General features: G+C 29.5%; 2 protein-coding genes across 2 annotated transcripts; both read right to left on the bottom strand.

Annotated features, from left to right (window-relative positions):
- Positions 1-12,596: 12,596 nt before the first annotated feature.
- LOC125846819 (COBRA-like protein 10) lies at positions 12,597-14,707 on the bottom strand. The gene is made up of 2 exons (XM_049526442.1): positions 14,159-14,707; positions 12,597-14,078 (listed from the first exon to the last, which is right to left on the bottom strand). The coding sequence occupies exons 1-2, from the start codon at positions 14,688-14,690 to the stop codon at positions 12,667-12,669; spliced, it is 1,944 nt and encodes a 647-aa protein (XP_049382399.1). The 5' UTR covers positions 14,691-14,707; the 3' UTR covers positions 12,597-12,666.
- Positions 14,708-15,184: 477 nt separating this feature from the next.
- LOC125846838 (CRIB domain-containing protein RIC10-like) lies at positions 15,185-18,288 on the bottom strand. The gene is made up of 5 exons (XM_049526511.1): positions 17,988-18,288; positions 17,705-17,859; positions 17,531-17,628; positions 17,304-17,388; positions 15,185-15,889 (listed from the first exon to the last, which is right to left on the bottom strand). Exons 1-5 carry the CDS (start codon positions 18,113-18,115, stop codon positions 15,675-15,677), a joined length of 681 nt encoding a protein of 226 aa, XP_049382468.1. The 5' UTR covers positions 18,116-18,288; the 3' UTR covers positions 15,185-15,674.
- Between the last annotated feature and the right edge of the window lie 2,239 nt (positions 18,289-20,527).

Below are 20,527 nucleotides of genomic sequence, written 5' to 3'. Positions count from 1 at the left end.
GCAAACACAAATAAAACAAAAAGAGAAAAATATATCTTTTTTTTTTTACTTTTATAATACCAAATTACAGTGGTAGATCCGGGATTTTCGGTTTGTGGATGTCAGTGGTGGAGCCACATATTGTTGAGGGGTCCCTTCGTCGGAAGGTTACATTGTGAGGGTAGAATAAAAATATTTTTTATGTGTATATATTACATATTGACACTCCTTGGCTTCTATGCAATTTCACTACTTTATATGTTGACACTCCTTAGCCAAAATTTAGTTCTGCCACTAGTGGGTGCTCACTTCTTTTAATATAAAATTATTATAAATCACATAGTATAGGTGCATAGTTATTTAAATGCGATGTTTAAAACATTAATGAGAAAAATAAAGATTAATACTGCTATTACAAAAACAAACAAAACAACCTTTCAGTTTTTGAGGGAAAAAATTTATCTTAAAGAATTTCTCAACTAAATAGTCAAAATTTCTCAAGAAAAATAAAAAAGTGATTGAATATGACATTTTAATTTTATCATGTCACAAAAAATTCATAAAACGTAAATAAAATTATGACTAAAAGTTAAAGTATAAAAAAGGTAATAAAAAAGAAGAAGGAAAAAAAGTAAAACATGTGAGAGTTTATATTGGGGGAGAAAGAGGAAAATAGAAAATGTGTAAATAATTGTTCAAAATGAGAATTGAACCGTTGACCCTCCTCTTAAAACAAAGCTTAGATATTTGTTATTAGACCAATGCACCCATCAAGAGATTTGTTCACTAGGTGCCGAACATTTTCTATATTCAAATTCAGAAGAAATTACTATATATATGTACTAGATAACTGAAGGTCTCTATACGGGCCCAATATAATTATTACAAATTTAATATCAAATCTTTATAGAGAAATTTTAAGTGTTTACTATTATTTTTTATTTTTTTTAAAAAATAAATTTGTTAACAAAAATATTAAATCAAATTAGATCAATATTTTTCCCCAATCAAACTTTTAGCATAAATATAATAACGTAATAATGTAGATTAATTCAAAAACAAATTTCAGGTATTGTCGGTATTAATTATGGGAATATTTGTTATTTTGGAAATACTCATGATTTAAATTTAATTTTCTATTTACTATCGCTTAATGATATAAATTTATAGATTTTAAAAATAATTTATTTGTTATCTTAAATTGTTATATATTATTTTCTTAAATGTCTATATTTTTAATTTAGTGTTCACAAGTAAAAATTAGAATTAAGAAGCGCATCTCATTATTACATGAAGTTCAATGTGTAATTTATCTTAAATAATAACAAAAAAATGATTAGTAATTAGTATGACACACTATTTTCTTTATATTCTTTTCTTAGATAGAATGATAAAGAGTTAATATTTTTTCCAGAATTCATATCAATTTATATTTCCTTCGTCATAATTAATTTGTCTTACTTTCTTAAAAATCTTTTATATATTTAAAATTTATGTAAAATATGTATAAATCACAATAATTATAAATTTATAATATTTAGATGACATAAAAAAATTAGGTTAACTCTCAAAATTCTATGAGTAACACATAAACTAAGACACACAAAATAACATATATTATTTGAAATGATGTAAAAATACTATAAATCACAATAATTAACAATTTAAGATATTTTTTTAAAACATATAATAAATTTGGTTGACTCTCAAAATTCTATTAATGTCTCATAAATTAGGACAGAGAAAGTAACATAAATTATTTTAAAATGACATAAAAAATTACTATAAATCATAATAATTAACAACTTAAATATTTAAGAGACATATAATAATTTTGATTGACTTTCAAAATTCGATCAGTGCCACATAAGATGAAGTAACATACATTATTTGAAACTGACGTAAATAATATTGTAAATCATAATAATTAACAACTTAAAAATTTAAAAGATATACAATACAATAATTAGCAATTTTTAATATTTAAAACAATTAAAAATTGACCGACTCTCCAAATTCTATTTATCTCTCTCTCTCTCACACACACACACATATTTATAATGTTATGTTTTTGCTAATACGAAATGTTGTGTCTAGTGTATATATTTATATATATAATAGCCTTTTATATGAAATTAATTGTTTTTTGTAAATATGATGAATATAAATTATTTATGAATTTGAGAAGGAATAAAAAAATACAACAATTAAGTAGATTGGATGTTACACTACATAAAGAAAAAGAAAAAAGGTACTTTGTATGATTTTTGAATGTTACTATTAACTTATTAGTATATTAGAAAAAAATAAGAAAACTACTGTGATAACTTTGAAGATAATAATGGGCCCTATATTTATAGAAGTCCATGTGATTTGTTTTACTCTTCCAACGTGTGGATAGCCATGTGGCCTCAATAATATGCTAGAATTTGGGTGATTTTTCTGGAATTTGGTACTTCCATGCACGAAGTGCAATTGCTATTAAGTTGTACATTTTGTTTATTTATGGATTTGTTCTTGATCGTCCTTTTCTTCATGTTTCTATATATATAAACAATTTTATGTAGAGGTTAATGGGTGCTTGAGCACCCGAACGACTACATGTGGGTCCGCCCCTGCGGCAAGTTAATTCAGAATATAATCGTTAGGGGTTCATGATCCAATTCATGTCGATTTTCCTTTAAAAGAAAGACTTAATAAATTGACGGTATTTTAAATTTATTCGTAAATTTTATTTCTATATATTCAAACTATCATTTATTTCTATTGAGAACTTCAACACATGATAAAAAATTTTATTAGATAATTTCCATCCAAATCTTAAAAAACTTTCACTTGTGTTCACAAATATTTATTAGGCAATTAAGTTAATTATATAAAATATGTTATGTCCTAATTATGGACATCAACCTCACTTGAAATAGATATGAGAGTTTTCAGTTTTTTTAAGGCTAATATGTATGATTAAAGGAGGTAACATATTTTAAGTGGTTAACTTATTTACATAATTAGACTTGAGAATTATTTGAACCGAATGTGCATAATATAGTACCATTTTATCATGTTTTCAGGTAATCAATTGAAATAAGTTATAATTTGAATGTCCCAAATAAAATTTATAGAGTTATCGATGTACTTAGCCTAAAAGAAAATCAAAATAATCAAGTTGAGTTTTCAAATGTTGGAATCAAATCAAACCAATTAGACAAACTTTCATCACTTCATTTTCGGTTTGGCTAATTTTATCGATTTGTTCGGTTAATTTGATTTTTTGCCATATCCTTTAAAATATATGATGATATATTGTCAAGCACATATTAAATAGAGACTACATTCCATCAGAACATTTTTCAATTAATTACTCATTAATAAAAGGACATATATTATTAAATTATTATAAGCCGGACCTATCGCCTACCGGCTAACAGTATATATATCATCAATAAAAATTTCATTAATGACTAATAGTAGCAAGTACTACTTGTTAATACTGTTGTACCTACAATGTAATGACATTCTTTTCTTGTATTGAAAATTCAGTTGGTTCACTACATAAATTTCCACTTAGTTAGTCAAAGGTGAAGCCATAATTAAGAGTTTGAGGTTTCTAAATATTAGGACAAAAGAGAAAAATATTGCAAAACATGCTTCATTTAAAGAAAATAAAGAGAATTTTTTTGTTGATAACGGGGTTGAACCCACAATACTAGTGTGAAACGCATTTCCACCACCCCTTCCTCACCATTAAGCGATCAATCAATTTTGTTAGGGGTTCACAAGTTAACATACATAATTATGTATATTAATTTTTAATACAAATACATGTTTACGTAAAAGCTAGTGGTTCATTCGAATCCACGAACGCCCGCCTAACTCTGTCTTTGTAGTTAGTAATTAAGGATTTGATTTCTCACCTTGAATTTCTTCTTCCCTTATCTTTGATTTTTTTTAATTTAATTTTAAAAAAGCTCTAACAAAATCAATAGTTGTATCTATATGAGAATCTGTTACATAAACGGTGTGTTTGGTATGAAGGAAAATATTTTTCTGGAAAATAAGTAGATTTTTGACTTATTTTCTCATGTTTGGTTGGTGAGTAGAAAATATTTTCCAGAAAAGATTTTATAGTGTTTGATTTATGAATGAAAAATATTTTTGAGATATATCTTTTATTTTTACTAAAGAGTACAAAATAATTTTTGAATTGGAATTGAAAATATTTTTTTAAAAACAAACTTAATTTTTTTTTGGAGGGGTGGGGATTGAGGGGGGGNGGAGTGAAAAAATAAAAATTTGAAATTGGAAATATTTTTTAAAAACAAATTTTAATGGAGGGAGGGGGGAGTAGTGGGGCTGGCCGGGGGGGGGGGTCGAAGGTTGGTGGGGTGAAAAAATAAAAATTTGAAATTGGAAATATTTTTTTAAAAACAAACTTTAAATTATTTTTTTTGGGAGGGTGGTAGGGGGCTGGCGGGGGTAGGGGGGTCGGGGTGAGGGTGGGGTAAAAAAATAAAAAAGTTGAAGTTGAAAAATGTTTTTTAAAAATAAGCTCTAAATTTATTTTTTCAACAAAAAGATATTGATTTTTGCAACAAAAAAATTATAATTTGAAATTGGAGGAAAATTTTGGAAAATGTTTTCCTTAATTTTTTAAGGGAAGTCATTTTCCTTAAATTTGAGGAAAATGAGTTGATTTGAAAAACATTTTACCCAATCAAACATGAAAAAATTGGAAAACATTTCCCGGAAAATTTTTTCCTTCATACCAAATAACACACCCAAAGTCACACTCCTAATCAGTATTATTTTCTATATGATTTTGAATAATTTAGACCTCATTATATATTACTTTTGAGGTGGAGTTATAAGCCTAAAATCTATATTATTCCTATAATCTTTACTTCTGGTCTGCCTAATAATATATTTGCTAACGTTTTAGAAGTCTAGTTTACTCTCACATTAATTAAAGGAATAAATTCAGGTTGTCTCCTATAATATATATACCTTTGGATAATCTTTATTTAATTAATTGGCTACGGTTTAGTTAGATACAACGTACCACATTTAGTTTTCTTTTACATAATTATATCAACATTAAATTTTGAAAAATAATATTTATTACCCATTTTTCTCGAACAATATCTATATATGTTTTAACTTTTGGAAAAGATAATATATTTCTATAAATGAAATACGCAGATGTGAAATTGTGAATCCGATATGATTATAGACTATAGTGTATCAAATTTGAATATCTTAAATGGTCCCAATTGTAGATAGTTGCGTCTTCTTTCCGAGGACAACGACGATGCTTTCGTTGTCATCTCGCTTTCTCTCCGGCAAGAAAATGATACTTACTTTCCTTCCGTTTTTACGTATCTCATGTATTAAAAATAGTTGTTCATTTTTACTTGTTTAATTTAAAAAGTTAAGAGATAATAATATTTTATCATTTAATTTCTAATTTACACCTTATTATTAACTATATAATCACTTCCCAATGGTTTTTTCTTTCAAACATTGAATTTATAATCTTCAAAGAGTGATATACTCCTCCGATCTGTTCGACAATAGTTGTCCACTATTGACTTGAGACACATCTTAAAAAAATAAATAATAGGAGTAATATTACTATATTATCATTTGACTTTATTAAATTCAATGTTTTGAGAAATGTATTAGATGATTTATTGTATTTAATAGTAAGGTAAAATAGACACAAAAGATAAATTATCTCTTGATTTTCTAAACTGAACACTTATTATTGAATAACTATTTTTAATATAATGGACAACTATTATTGAATAACTATTTTAAAATTAATTGACAGCTATTATTAAATAGAAAAAATAATAAATTTGTGATTCTATATAGTACTCATTAAAAAATGTGTCAAGTTAACACGGAATAAATAAAAATGAATAGGGAGAACAATATTTTGATATTGAGACATTGAGTAGGTCTCATAAATCTTCTTTTTTTATTAAGAAGGGGAGGATGGGAAGTGGGAGATTTAGGGAGAGAGATACAGTGACATTTGAACACCCCCACCCAACTAGAATGAAGATACAGAGAACTCTTCAATTGAGTTAATTACACCCCACATGGTCTCTAAATTTTTGTAATTTTTTTTTTATAATACACAGTATGATTTATAAGAATAACAACTTTGAAGGTGGATATATGATTATGAATTTTTGATTTTGCTTACTTCATGGCATAATTACAAGATTAACAAGTTTTGGCTTTTTGACTTTTTAAAATATATCTTCAAAGCTATAGGGGTTCAAAAGTTTAAAATTACCTATTTGGAAGGTCATTGAGTGTATTTTCCTTGAGGGTGAGTAACAAGAATGTCTTGATGTTGGGTTCGAAAGGGATTAGGGCGTCATGTGGAAGCTTACAATTTGCAAATTATAAGGCGATAAATTAAACGACACATAAAACTATACTAAAAGATATATATTATTATATGATATGACCAATTGGCCTACATATTTTAAAACTAATAAGAAAATATTAAAATTGTAGAGAGAAAAAATCTCCCCATGCATAAATAAAACTATTAAATGTCTGGATACGTGTTGTGTTATGTTATGAAGATAAGGATCTTCAATTTATAGATTTCTAAATTTTTCCTCTAACCAAATATGAAAAATAATTATAATTTTCTTTCAAGAAAAATTCAAGTATTTATGGTAATACTTTGACTTTCTTTTAAGGAAAAAATAAAAACATCATGGCAAAATCTTTACACTTGGAGGTGGATGGTCTTGAATTTCAAATCTCACTTTTTTTTTTTTTTAATGTTAATTTACAAGTTTTGACTTTTTACTTGAAGGTTTGTTCATAAGATAAGCGAGTCAAAAATTTGAGATCATTTATTTTTAAGCCATTGATGTAATTTCCTATTGGGTGATTTACAGCCCAGAGGTAGTCAGTGTTAGGGTTCTGTCCTGATTTTCTTACCATAATTTAAGATTTATTTTTCCTTAAAGAAAAAACAAAACATTACCATAAATGTTTTTACTTTTCTTGAAAGGAAAATATAATATTATTTTATATTTGGCTTATTCTCTCCTTTTAGGACTCTTTTTCTAGTAAGAAAATGTTTTAGGACTCTATAAATATAGGTTTGTTTTCTTCTAACACAAAACAATAACATCCACAATGTAGTCGTTTAAGACTTTTGTTTATGGGGAGATTTATTATCTCTAAAGTTTCAATGTTTTTTTTTATATTAGTTTTGATATAATAATATTTTGATTTTTAGTATAAGTTTTTGTTATCTGATTTATCAATCATATGATTTGCAAATTGCAAGCTTCCGCATGACGCCATAATCACCCCTTCAGAACGTACCCAACAAGTGGTATCAGAGCACATGGTCCAACGATCCCATGGTTCGATGATCCTATGGTTCAACAAGATTGAAGAAAGGTTCAAGTGGTTTCAAATCAATTTGCAACAACTTTGATGATAATGAAGATTTTGTCGAGCTACATGTGGAGAAGAAGTTTCAACCATATTTTCAACATTCCTGTTGCTGCAATTTTTAAAAATAAAAATAAAATATTTTTAACCCATTTTTAACCCATATATTTTAAACTTTATTTTTAACCATGGCAAGCAACAGTGATGAAGATTTTGTGAAGAACAAGATTATCATGCAATGAAGAAGACAGATCAAGTTTTGTTAAGAAAATCCAGCCAAAAGGGGAGATTTGTTAGGGTTTTGTCCTGATTTTCTTACCATAATTTAAGATTTATTTTTACTTAAAGAAAAAACAAAACATTACCATAAATGTTTTTACTTTTCTTGAAAGGAAAATATAATATTATTTTATATTTGGCTTATTCTCTCCTTTTAGGACTCTTTTTTTAGTAAGAAAAGGTTTTAGGACTCTATAAATATAGGTTTGTTTTCTTCTAACACAAAACAATAACATCCACAATGTAGTCGTTTAAGACTTTTGTTTATGGGGAGATTTATTCTCTCTAAAGTTTCAATGTTTTTTTTTATATTAGTTTTGATATAATAATATTTTGATTTTTAGTATAAGTTTTTGTTATCTGATTTATCAACCATATGATTTGCAAATTGCAAGCTTCCGCATGACGTCATAATTACCCCTTCAGAACCCAACAGTCAGTCCTCTGGCTATATCATTGCTTAAATTCCTTAATCATTATTATTATTATCGCGGCTTTGACGATCAGCGTACTTACCTATAACACATTTAGGTTTTAATTCAAATATTTCTCTCCTGCAAATCATGATTAATGTGTGGGGGATGAAATGCAGTAACGCAAGAGATCACAATTAATTCATAACTTGTTCTTTCCCTATCTCTTCTTCTATCGATTCAAGTTTCAGCCCCGAAATCGATCAATCAGTACATTTTTGACAGTGTAATTTCAGTACTCCAAAACAGTTTCGTCTCTTATGCAGATACGGATAGAACAATATGTACCATTTAAGAGTTTCAATCTTTGTATTATTAGCTATTTATATATTGTCATGATTTGTTCACCAGAAATGTAGCAGGGTCACGTTATTTTCTTATGCAGATATAGGCATATAGCACAGAAGAAATTATAATGATCATAAAATCTTCCTAATTACATGCATTTAGAGTCACCAACATGCTCAATTAATTTTTGGTTTTCAAATATATATATTCCCTTCGTCACAATTAAGGGTAGTTTTAGCTCATTTTTACACCTTTAAGACAAATAAGGGAGTAATAAATAGTTTACTAAGTTACTCATATTCATTACTTCCTCCGTCCTCTTTTAGTTGTCATGATTTTTTTCAGAGTCAAACTATAAGATTTTTAACTAAAAATTTTTGATGTGTTTTTTTCATAATATTGATATGCAAAAAAATTGCAATATATAGTACTTTTTGAATATCTATTTTTTTTTGTTTAAAATATCAAATTAATGTAATCTAAATTAACTTTCAAAATTAGGTAAATTGACTTTCGAAAAGCGCAACATGACAACTAAAAATGGACAGATGGAGTAGATGTTTTGAAGGAGTAGTTTGTTACTCAATCTATTCAGATTTACTTGTCAAATTTTGACTTGACACCTATTAAGAAAAAAATTTGATATAGTGAGTTTACTATTTTACCCCTATTAATTGATAGGGTCTCAAACATATTTACTCACTACATTTTTCAAAGACATTAACTCAATCTTAATAACTTGAGAGTAACAATTTAAAAAAAAAGAATAAAATAAAAACAACTTGAGGGTATAATAGAATTTTTTGGCTTTTCTTGATTTGTCAAAAATGACAAATAAAAGTAGAAATCAAATTAGGAAATATTCCCTCCATCCAATAATAGTTGTTCACTATACTAAAAATAGTTGTCCAACAATCTTGTTCAATTTAGAAAATCAAGATATAATTTACCTTTTGTGTCTATTTATCATCTAACACATTTGACAAAAAAATTTAATAAAGTCAAATGATAATATAGTAATATTACTCTATTATTTAGTGTTTCTTAAGGTGTGTATCAAGTCAATAGTGGACAACTATTGTTGGGACAGAGGGAGTATTAGACAAGTAAATTCGAACGAAGGGAGTAATACAAGAGTAGTTGAAAAATATACTAATTTTTGTCTTGACGATGACTCTTATTTTGGGATATTTTTTTCTTGCTAATTAAAGTGGTGCTCATTGTCTTTCTTCGTCCTAATGTATATGGTACAATTGAAATTTCGAGAATCAATCAAGTTTTTCTTTGACCAAAATTTATTTATGTCTTTCAAATATTTTAAGTTTTAAATTATTATATTTATATAATACTTTTTACAAATTTATATATCTCATCCTTAATTGGTTGACTAATTGCTAGAAGAGCTATGAGTTTTTACCAAATAAGGACTTGTTTGAATAGGTCAGTATGAACACCAAAATAAAGAATTTAGTTCGTATTAATAATAAAGTTTACGACTGCTGATCAAACAATTATCGAAGGAGTGTCTCAACGCATTAATGCAACGAATATATCATCATAAATGAAATTGGACCATACTACTTACGCATGCTTTTTTCTTTCTGCTGCAATATATATAGCTTAGATTTTAATGCTCTCCAAATATTAAATTTACATATCTAGAATGGTACGTGCTATAAAAGCTTATTAACCTAAGCGTCGTACTATCATTATTATATTGTTTGGTATTATTATCACAAAAGAATTTTACATTGAAAAAAATAACCAAAATTAACTATATATGCAACTACAAAAGTGAAGGTATTAAGTACCGTTTGTGCGCGTGTATAAATTTGAATACTAATGGCGATTTATGATTCTTTTTTTAATATAATTTTTACAATATCTCAATTTAATTTCAAAAATGAGTTAAATTGTTTATTAGAAAACGATTCAAACATGAAAAATATAAGTAAACGGAGGAGGTAAGTGACTAGAAGGTCACAAGTCAGAACAAAAACCATCACGTATGAGTTCAAGCACTTATTAGCCTCAGGATCAATTGGTGTCCAATTCTCTTTAATACTTGTATAAATTATGTGAAAAAAAACTTTGTTAGATAAGAATAGTTATATATATGGTGGCTAATAAATGGTATAATGAAGTTTAATGACAGAATACATTAAAATAATTAGTTGTAGTAGATGTCGATCAAGACATATTCAACGGAGAAATATATGCAAGTCACCTTCAAATTAAAGTTCCCCCCATTTTTAGTTTGAAAGTGTGACATTAAAATCAGCTTTGTTTTAAAATCACCTTCAAGAAAAAATAAATGCCGAGGTGAGATGGTCAAGGAGTGGAGTTACTGGTCATTTAGAGTGGGAAGGAAGCAATGAGCTTGGAAGTTTATTTATGAAATTTATTTTCCTTATTTTTACCAAATAAATTATTTTCCTTATTTGTAAGAAACTTATTTTTTTAGAAAAATATTTGAATCATAAAAATTGGAAAATATTTTTCCTCCATGCTAATCATACCCTAAAATATGACAACTACTTTTGTTTTAATAATCGTAGTTTTTGATCCAACTTGCTGACAAAATATATTCTCGAAAAGATTTCCTGATATGAAGGTATGTGCAATAGGGCTCATACATCTTGTGCTTCTAGTTCATAATTTTTATTTTTTAATAGACAGAAAAATCAGTGTATGGTGTTGTAATAAAAAATTTTTCTTATGTATACATCATGCACTCAACTATTATATAAAGCCAATGCCTACCATGCATGTTAGGGTTGTTAGATATTAGACTTACAACTTGTTTGAATGACTATTTCGTATAGTTTCATGATGTATCATAGTATATTAGTATTTTAAATTAATAAATTATATCATTTCTTATTGTTTTATAGTGTTATGCACTAACTATATGAAAAATAAGCTTATACTATTACAAAGAAAAAATAGAATACGAAAAGATAGAGTAAAGTGTTCAAATTTTATGTAAAAATGTTTTGAAGTGTGAGGGTCAAAACACTTACTTTATAGCTTCTTCTGATAATTACAAAGTCAACATAATTAAAAGTTTAATTTTTTTTTAAAAAAAGTTTGACTTGCCTCAATGATCTCCATTTCTGCATTGAAATACGCTATGACTAATTCTTCAAATTCTATAACTGCATTTGTTCTTTGCCCTTTTTTTTTTTTTTTAAAGTATACGTACTTATTTTGATTGATGATGAAGCAAGCAATGCTATTCTTTTGAATGTTTTTGTCGTTTTTAATTCTAATTTGATTAATAATTTAAAATATAGATTGTGTCAAAAGACTTCAGCTGTGTTGTGATCTTTGGCTCTCTGTTTCTGCTTTGTCATTGTAATAAACTAATGGGGAGATGATAACATTAATAAGAAACTGATCAGTTTTTGGCTGAAGTTGTAACTTTTAATCTACATGTGCTTTGTGCTCTTGTTTCCATGTATTACAAATTTACTAGTGCAACAACACAACTTGTTCAAAATAAATATACTTATCCACCTTCAGTGTTTACACCAAATCAGACAATTAATCATAGAAATCACAAATTTAAAGTGCAAATACGTATCACATATAATAGAATTAAGGTTATATGCAAGATACATTGTGTCTGGTGCAAACACTAGGTGCCGGGAGCAGGTAAGGTTTTTCCTGGCCATTGTGATTTGTGTCTATCTAAAAGCATAGAACACGGACACTAGAACAATAACACAACAATTGTAATCATAAGGAGTTTTCCCTTTGCCATGATATAGATATTGTTTACACAATCTGGGAAAGGTACATGATAAATGGAGCTTATCTTACGGACTGCATACTTTCTCTTTTAAGGGTACCAAGAAAGCCATATGCCTGCTTATGATCCTCCAAATTTGGTACAAATAAGACCATGTTCTTGGATGAAACAACTCTTTCTTCGTTTTTTTTTTTTTTTATTATTATTTTCATTTGCAGTGTTTTGGTGCTTTAATGAGCATCAATGTGCATTAATTTGCAGCGCACAGCCAGAAGAATCATTCTGCAAAACACGATTCATGTGTGCTTAATGCTGAGAATATCAATCCATTTATCATATTTGGACATGGTGCTATACTAACGGAAACTTCCCCTGGCAGAGTGTCAACTATATGTTTCACTTGAGAATCTCCTTCCATTTACTTGAAATGTACAAGCCAAAAACATGATCACCTTTCAATCATTGAAGGTCTTTTAGCATCAGCAAGAAGGTTAACAACGTTATGATGGCGATTACCCAAGATTTTGCACGCCATTTTCTTCCATCTGCTGCTAAAAGATGTGTGGGAAGTGCACATTCTTCCCCATTGAATAGCAACTTTGTTGGAAATCCATCCCCCTTTAATATATCAATACCTTTTAAGTGTTTCTTATTAAATCTAAGGACAGATTGTTGCTTTCCGGGTACTCTAGGGTCTCCAGGTTTTGGTCCATCAGCTTCTGCCATCAAGTAATTTAAACCAGGTAGTCCTTTCAAGAAAATTGTGTCATTTATGTTTCGAAGCAAAGTTCCATTGAAAGAAAAAGCTTGTGCAAATCCTGAACCTGTTTTCTTGAACTGGATGCCAACGAACCAGTCCACGAAATTAACTGCTCCCCAATTGAATAGAGTAATCCGAGCAGTCCACCCTGATTTGTAGTTTGAATCGATATGCCAGTTTATGGTAACCCCACACTTGTCGCCACAAGGTAACTGCTTAGGGACATGATAGTGCTTTAGTTTAGCCCAATACAAGGATTTCTCTCTTCTGTTTGCGAATGGCACCAGAAGTGCTTCTGGAGGAAGAAGCAGTCCTGGTGCATTTTGACTACATTTGACAGAATTGTCACAACCACATGCACAAGTGTTGCAGGGGATTGCAGAATCATTGTAATAGGCACTGTATGAAACACAGCATCGATTCGCTCTATCTTTTGGCTTTGTGATATTGCAGACTATTTGCCAACTTGCAATAGCTATTACAGTAGCATGAAGTCCAGTTGGATCTAAAAACTGTGCTTCATCTACTCTTAAGGCTTGTCCACATTTGTAATCCGGATTAAGTAGACCGACAATTTTCCATCTTTCGGGAGGGTAGAGAGCTGTTAGATTCAAATCTGGTGGAAGCTTATAGACTTGTAACTGAAACACAGACTTTGAATTGGTTGCATTCATTACAGTGGGCATGATGCTACCATTCCTGCAGCAGAATGGCAACATACCTACATCTTTATCTTGAGCTCTTTCTCGAGGCAAATCAGCTATAGTAGGCTTCTTTTCACAATTCAAGACTTTAGAAAAATCAAAGTCTTTATAGTACTGTCCTGCAGCACCATAGACACAATTTGAATAGTCTTTCTTGCGAGTGTATGCACCCCTCATCGAGTATATGAACTCCCCTCTCATCCATTCCCAAGTTAAATTCCACTGATCAAGGCGTCCCAAAGGATTACTATTTTGTATGGTCACTTGTGCTTGATAGTTATTCGGATAGGCTTGCATAACATCATAAGAGATCAAAAGATCACCATTTTGCCGTGGGAAATACTTGGTTGTGAAATTTTTAACCTTAAATTTTGGATCTTTCACGCAGCAGACATGCATTTTTGTTGCTGTCACACAATATACAAAAACAAAGATTCAGAATTCAATCAAGATTCGCGAAAAAAATGTAGCTGATTTACACACTTACCTTTGCGTTTCGCTGCTGGACATTTGTATCCATCATTGAAAAGTTTAATAGTTTTAGGCATGGGATAACCTGGTGGCTTGATTCCAAATTGTGTACCTGTTAACTCAATCTCTGCTTGAATCTTCTTAACATCACCAGCAGTATCAATCGACGTTTTCAAATCTGCCTGAGGATAGCCAGCTAGGTAAGTTCCATTTCCAACAGGAGCAGGAAAATCATCACCACTTAATAAAACAGCATTACTAGCTGAGACTAAAAGTTCGCGATTTTGAAACCCAATGAAGATTTTCCAGTTCTTGAGCTCATATATACCTGCATTAAGTACTGTTGCTGTAGCCTTAAAGGCCCAAGCTTGTGCAGTTGCATTCTTTACATGCGGAAGTTCTTTCGTCCTAGAGATGAATACATAGGATAAAAAAATACCATTGCAGTTATTTTCTGCAGGTGGTAATTTACCATCATAATCTTGTGCCTTAATATTGACAGAAAACAAGATTATGTAAAAGATGATGGATTTTGAGACCATCTTCATTATTTTCTACAAATTTTGAATAGGATTTCAAGATTTAGAAAAAAGGGAGGAAAAAAAGAACAGAAAAGAGACATTTGAGATAATAATCTTGATTTAAGTGAAGACTTGGTCAGAATTCAGATGAAATTTTTTTCCTCCATGTAAGCTACGACTGAAATGGCGGGACCAAACTACCAACGGTTATTCAATCTTTTTTACTTTTATTTTTCATTAATTATGTTCTGTTTTTTTGGTATTTTGGTTATAAATTACTTGACCATTTTGTCCTTAGATCCTTTAGCAGTATTGATTCTGTTGTTAGTAAATTCATCATGAAATAATAATTTTGAATTATGTCCAAATCATGGTTTTATTACTCTTTTTCCAGCTCGATTTTTCAATAAAAGAAAAATAAATTACAGGCCATATTGTTAGATGATTTTATGCAAAGAGACATGAACTGCAACATTCTATTGGAGACATTGAGGTCCAAACAGTAACAATAACTTATACACAAAAAAAGAATACCAATATCTACATATAATGAAACTAGAGGAAAACCAGGAGTATGAGAGAATCCCTGGAGATTGTTCAAATCAAATAATTAGCATTAGTACAATCTTCAACCAATAGACTAAACGATTCAACTCTTTACACGATCCTTCCTCGTTGTAGTTACAAGAAGAGGAACGATAAAACTAAGAGAAAAATAAATAGAAGAAATAAAGGAAAAAGAATTTATAATTCTCCCAAAACATTGCCCTGGTTTTGGAAGTTTTTAAGTTTTTCACCTTGTGTTTTTTTCACATCTCTAAGCCCTCCTACTACTTTTTTAGGTTTCTTCCATATTACTTTATAACATTTGTAGTGTAACACTCTCTACATCTACTCAAGTTTCTATACCCTCCTCATCTTTCTCGTGGATCCTTCCATGAGGACTATGAACAACTTTGATAGCTAGGCAATGACAGAATTCTCAGCAGTTTAAGCTACAAGTTTGTACCATTAAGCCACCTCTATGTTTAGTGGTTTAGCATTGCCTTCGACAAATTTAGTCTTGGATTTTTCTGCTCGTGATGACCTTGACGAGGATGATGAACCAGACCTAGGAGAGGATGTCGACTTGGCCTTCCTCCGCTTTTGTTTCTTAGGACCCACTGTAGGTGTTACGTCCCTGTAAAGATCAGATGATTGTTGCTGTCTCATTGACTCTGTGTAATCTGTCAAAAAGATGGATAAGAACCATATAGTAAGTATCTACAGAAAATCAGGATCGATACATCTTCTATGAAAAACTTGCAGCTTGTTTTGTGAATCAACTCATATCAAGAAGTTCCAAAGTTGGCATTAGAAATCAGTCCATCACATGAAGCTTAAATATTCATTTATGAACCACTTCAAGTAGAATATGGAAAGATTTTGAAAACAGTTCTCACTCAAATACATAAACAAAGAGCAATACAACCAAGTTGAGTGACCTATAAACAGACTGCATTGCCAGCATTTAAGAATCTTTTATGCATCAAAGTTCTTTCAAGAAAAACACAAGAAACTTGCACTACCCTGATCAATTTTTTAACGCTGAATGTCACATGTCAAAATAAGTGATAACGCATAATGGTAGGAGTGTGCCAGAAAACTTAGTAACACTAGTTTCTAGCTTTCTTATCCAAGAGACAAAAACACAGAATACTTTATGAAACTTAGATTAGCTTAGCTTCAAAGAGAACTAAGATGAAAGCTTAATTGAGTGAAATGCCTGTATTACTAGTGAATTGAATGATTCCGACTCAAAGAATAATTTACAAGATATATATTCCTTTCTAACCTTTTAACAAGGGATTCTTTGGTAATCTTGATATTATGAAATTATTATATTAGTGTGTCATTGGTACTAGACAATATTTGCCCAACAGCCAAGATTAATTTTAGAAAAGCACGTCAAAAACTGTCCCTTTCTGGTGCCAAGTTAAAGACCTTTCTGTGACAGATAAGTCCAAAGCTTTCCCTGGTTTGAGGCAAAGAATCTTTGGGGTCCCTTTGGATTGAGGACTTTAGCCCTATGTAAATTCATTTTCACAAGCTTAAACTTTTTCACCAACTTAGATTTACCTAATATAATTTGGATTACAAATGCAAACTGCAGTCACATTTCATTTCAACCTTATTTTTGATTCATTTCAAATAACACTTGAGAATATGTCATTCGGAAATTTCATGTATTTAAAAATGTAAATTTGAATTCTCCTAGGAGATACACACCCTTCAAAGAAAAACAAAACAAGACGAAAACTATAAAACAAATAAAAGAAAGAATTGTCCTGTCCATTTTAACAGATTTTTCTATACATTTGTACAAAACATAGGACAAGTTTATCATATTTCAATCAACATCTCAACCCGTGACAAAACCCTACAGCCATTGGGACATTGTCTGATTATAGACACTGCACATGTTTTAAAGCAACATATCAGACACTTGCTTTGTTTTCTTTATTCTTTCCAAATGATTCCAACTATTCAATAATATGTAGCACATCTTTAGTCATTATTCTTGGCTTGTCACATGACAATTGGTAGTAAAAGGAGCACACAAGAGGGAAAAGGAGAGTTTTGTAGAGGCAAAATATTAACCTTGTGATGCCCATGGAGAATGTGCAGAACCAGAATTACCAATAGAAGTTGCTGCAAAATCAGGCCCAGTCTTGAATTCATTCATCTATAAAGTTCCAAACAAACAAAATATTAGGTATATGAAAATTTAAAAAAAAAAAAGAATCTTTCTTACAAAATGATGAATTTAGAGAAGGGCAGATACAAATATGTGGACCAAAGAATGGTGAAAAAAACTAAAAACATACCCAACTAGGTGCATTGCCTGATTGTCCATCCCAACCAATATGTGCCACATGCTTAACATCAGTTGGAAATCCAATTTCTATCTCCCTCTCCTTCACAACTGTAATCACAATAAAAAAAAATCAACTCAAAAACTAAAATAGGGATATGGGGCTAAAGGGAAAAAAGAGAATTACCAAAAATATTAGAAATGTATTTGTAGATCCCCTTCATTTTGGTTCCCATAGAAGAGTATGTAAAACCCCAATACAACAAACACCCTCTGCTCCGAGATGAAACAGAATACAGATAGCAGCAGCAGCACTTAAATGTGAAGAACCAATTCCTTTGCCTAAACCAAAAAATGCAAACACAATACTATAAAAATTTGACCTTTAATTACCCTTCTCAACATACAGACAGAAATTGCATGATGTAAAGATTGAATCTTTTTTCTGTCTTAGGGGTTGAGTAGAATACCTTTCTTGATAAAATCTGATAGAAAAAAAAGGGGTATTCCTTCTCCTCAACTTACTGCTGCATTGCCCATCATCTTTCTTCAAGTAATCTAGGCATAGTAAAAATGTAATAACCAAGAAACCAACCATGCAAAAAACAATAGTTTGAAATCAAGAAAAAAGACGAAAGAGGGGAAAATGTGAGAAATGAAAAGGGAAAGAAAGAGAAAAGTGGCAAATGGTACAAAAATAGAGAGTTGAAGAAGAAGAATTAGGGGAAAGAGAGAAAGTTAGAGGTGGACAACCACGAAAACCTCACAAAAAAAGAAAGGGGTTGAGGTTTGTTTACAAAGAACATAGAGACTACAAAGGGAAAATAACACTTTTATTCCCTCAAATATCAACAAATTCTTATTTTAGTCTTCACGATTTTGCATATTTAACCTTCAAGATTTAAAAAATTATCAAGTGTTAAATCACTCATTTATCGATATATTTAACTTCGTGGTATTACTCTATATTTAAAAATTGATGGGTGCATTTTTTATTCTTTTGATAGTAAATCTTTACAAATTTAAGGAACTATTAAATCTTAAATCGCTCAATTATCTATGTATTAGAGTATATTAAATGTATGTTGTTACTCCGTATTAAGCCTAATACAGTTCATATTAATAGACCAAAAAGGGCACATTTCAGGTAATTAAAGGTTGAATTATGCTTGGTCAAATAAAATGAGGATTAAAATCATGATTTATCAATAATCAAGGGACCAAACAACATAATAATTCCAAAATAACAATATAAAAATAGCAATGAATTTAAGAAATAGGATATCCCACTGAATTAGTTTTCATAATTAAAAATGGAAAATAATATGATATATACTCCACTACTACAACATAAATTAAATAAATAAATACAACATTTAATGGGTTATTGTTATAAGTAGTGTTGTAAATGTTTTGTTGGCGTATAGGTGGCTTTGTTGTTGAAAGAGTAAATCGCGGAGTCCTGTCATTTTCTTTTCTAGTACTAGTACATAACTACAAATATATTGAAAATTGTTGAAATTAAATTTTAAAAAATAATAATTTTAAAATCCCAAATTTCTAAGAAAAGAAAAAAGAAAAAGAGGAGAGATTGAGAGCCTCTTTGGATTCAGCTTAAAAGCTTATCAAATCTACCTACTTTTAAGTCATTTTTAATTTTTGAAAGTGTTTGACAAAATTAAAAATATTTTAAAATAAAATTTAAAATGATTTTTAAAAAGTTAAAAGTAGATACTCCCAGCTTTTCATTTTTTAACTGAAAGTTATTAAAATTTAACTTTTTTAAAAGCTACTTTTTTTTTAAGTTAAGCAAACGGAGTTTGAGTTTTTTTTCTTTTCTCTTGATAGTATTAGGAGTGGTTAGGTAGATAAAATTTCAGCATCAGAAAATGTATAGTTTGGTTAATTGTAGGGACTGGAATGGCATCCTTGTGTAAACAAAACATGTTAATTAATATTCTTCTTCATGGAACGCAATCCCATATGCTACCTACCCACCCTCAACTCCTCCCACCAAGTCTTTTCTAGCCACATCCACTACTATTTCTTGTCCCTAACTCACCCATGCCCACATCAATCCTTTCCCTATCAAATTTGGAATTCTTTTCTCAAATTGAATAACACACTAATTCTTGTTTACTATCTATTATTTTTTTTAACTAAATATATTGATAATCTTTTAAATTTGTTAGAAAATTACATTAAGTCATTTAGACATTCAAACTATGATCTATTTCGATTGAACACTTAAACATGGATAAAGTGTATACATATATTATTAGTGTTATGCATTATTATAATGTTATCCAATTTAAAATATACTTGAAAAAGATTATAAAAACAAACAATATTTCGCTAAGACCCTTTGTGTTTTTACAATAGCAACACATTTCCTTTCCTCCTCCTCTCTCCCTCTCTCTTTTTTTTTTTTTGGTTAGCATGCCATGATAAGCTAAAGAGTTGAGAAAAGAGGTAATGGGGAACATCAAGTTCAAAGTAACAATATTAAAGATGAAAATAAGAGTGATAATAAATAACATTATATTACATTTTTAAGAGTTATGAATATATAAATCATATTTCTCCACATGCATGCCAACTTAATTCTCTTCAGTTTGAAAAGAAAATTTACATTATTATTTTTAATTAATAGTATATATGTAATGGAAGGGCTAGAAATTTGAGATGGAGAAGAACAATTAAGTGTTCATGAAAGGGAATATTAACAATATATTTGAAAATATTTTGTAATACTTACTTTTCTTCTACTTTAAGATTTATGTTGATTAAGTGTTTATTTTCCTTATACATTAGATCTATGCTAATGGTATTTTCTTTTAGCAATATTTTTTGATAATTATACTCCGTATTTCCGTTCTTTCTAGTTTAGGATCAGATTTCTCTAATTTCGATGGAACTCTAATAGAGACTATTCATACAGTGGTCAAAACTCTCGTACCAAATCATTTACAAAGTAATATATTATTGTTGATCTTGATGACATGTATTC

The sequence above is a fragment of the Solanum stenotomum genome, chromosome 12, assembly GCF_019186545.1.
Source record: "Solanum stenotomum isolate F172 chromosome 12, ASM1918654v1, whole genome shotgun sequence".
In the NCBI taxonomy this organism is placed as follows: domain Eukaryota; kingdom Viridiplantae; phylum Streptophyta; class Magnoliopsida; order Solanales; family Solanaceae; genus Solanum; species Solanum stenotomum.
The sequence above is the reverse complement of the archived record's forward strand: the minus strand, read 5'-3'. Positions and strand labels throughout refer to the sequence as shown.

Bases quoted from the DNA above. Each gene is read 5' to 3' on its own strand.
- LOC125846819 (XM_049526442.1), bottom strand. From the start codon at position 14,690: ATGAAGATGGTCTCAAAATCCATCATCTTTTACATAATCTTGTTTTCT. The intron at 14,079-14,158 runs GTAAGTGTGTAA...ATTGTGTGACAG, and splicing joins TCCAGCAGCGAAACGCAAAG to CAACAAAAATGCATGTCTGC.
- LOC125846838 (XM_049526511.1), bottom strand. From the start codon at position 18,115: ATGGTTGGTTTCTTGGTTATTACATTTTTACTATGCCTAGATTACTTG. The intron at 17,629-17,704 runs GTAATTCTCTTT...TTGTGATTACAG, and splicing joins ATACATTTCTAATATTTTTG to TTGTGAAGGAGAGGGAGATA. The intron at 17,389-17,530 runs GTATGTTTTTAG...GGAACTTTATAG, and splicing joins CAGGCAATGCACCTAGTTGG to ATGAATGAATTCAAGACTGG.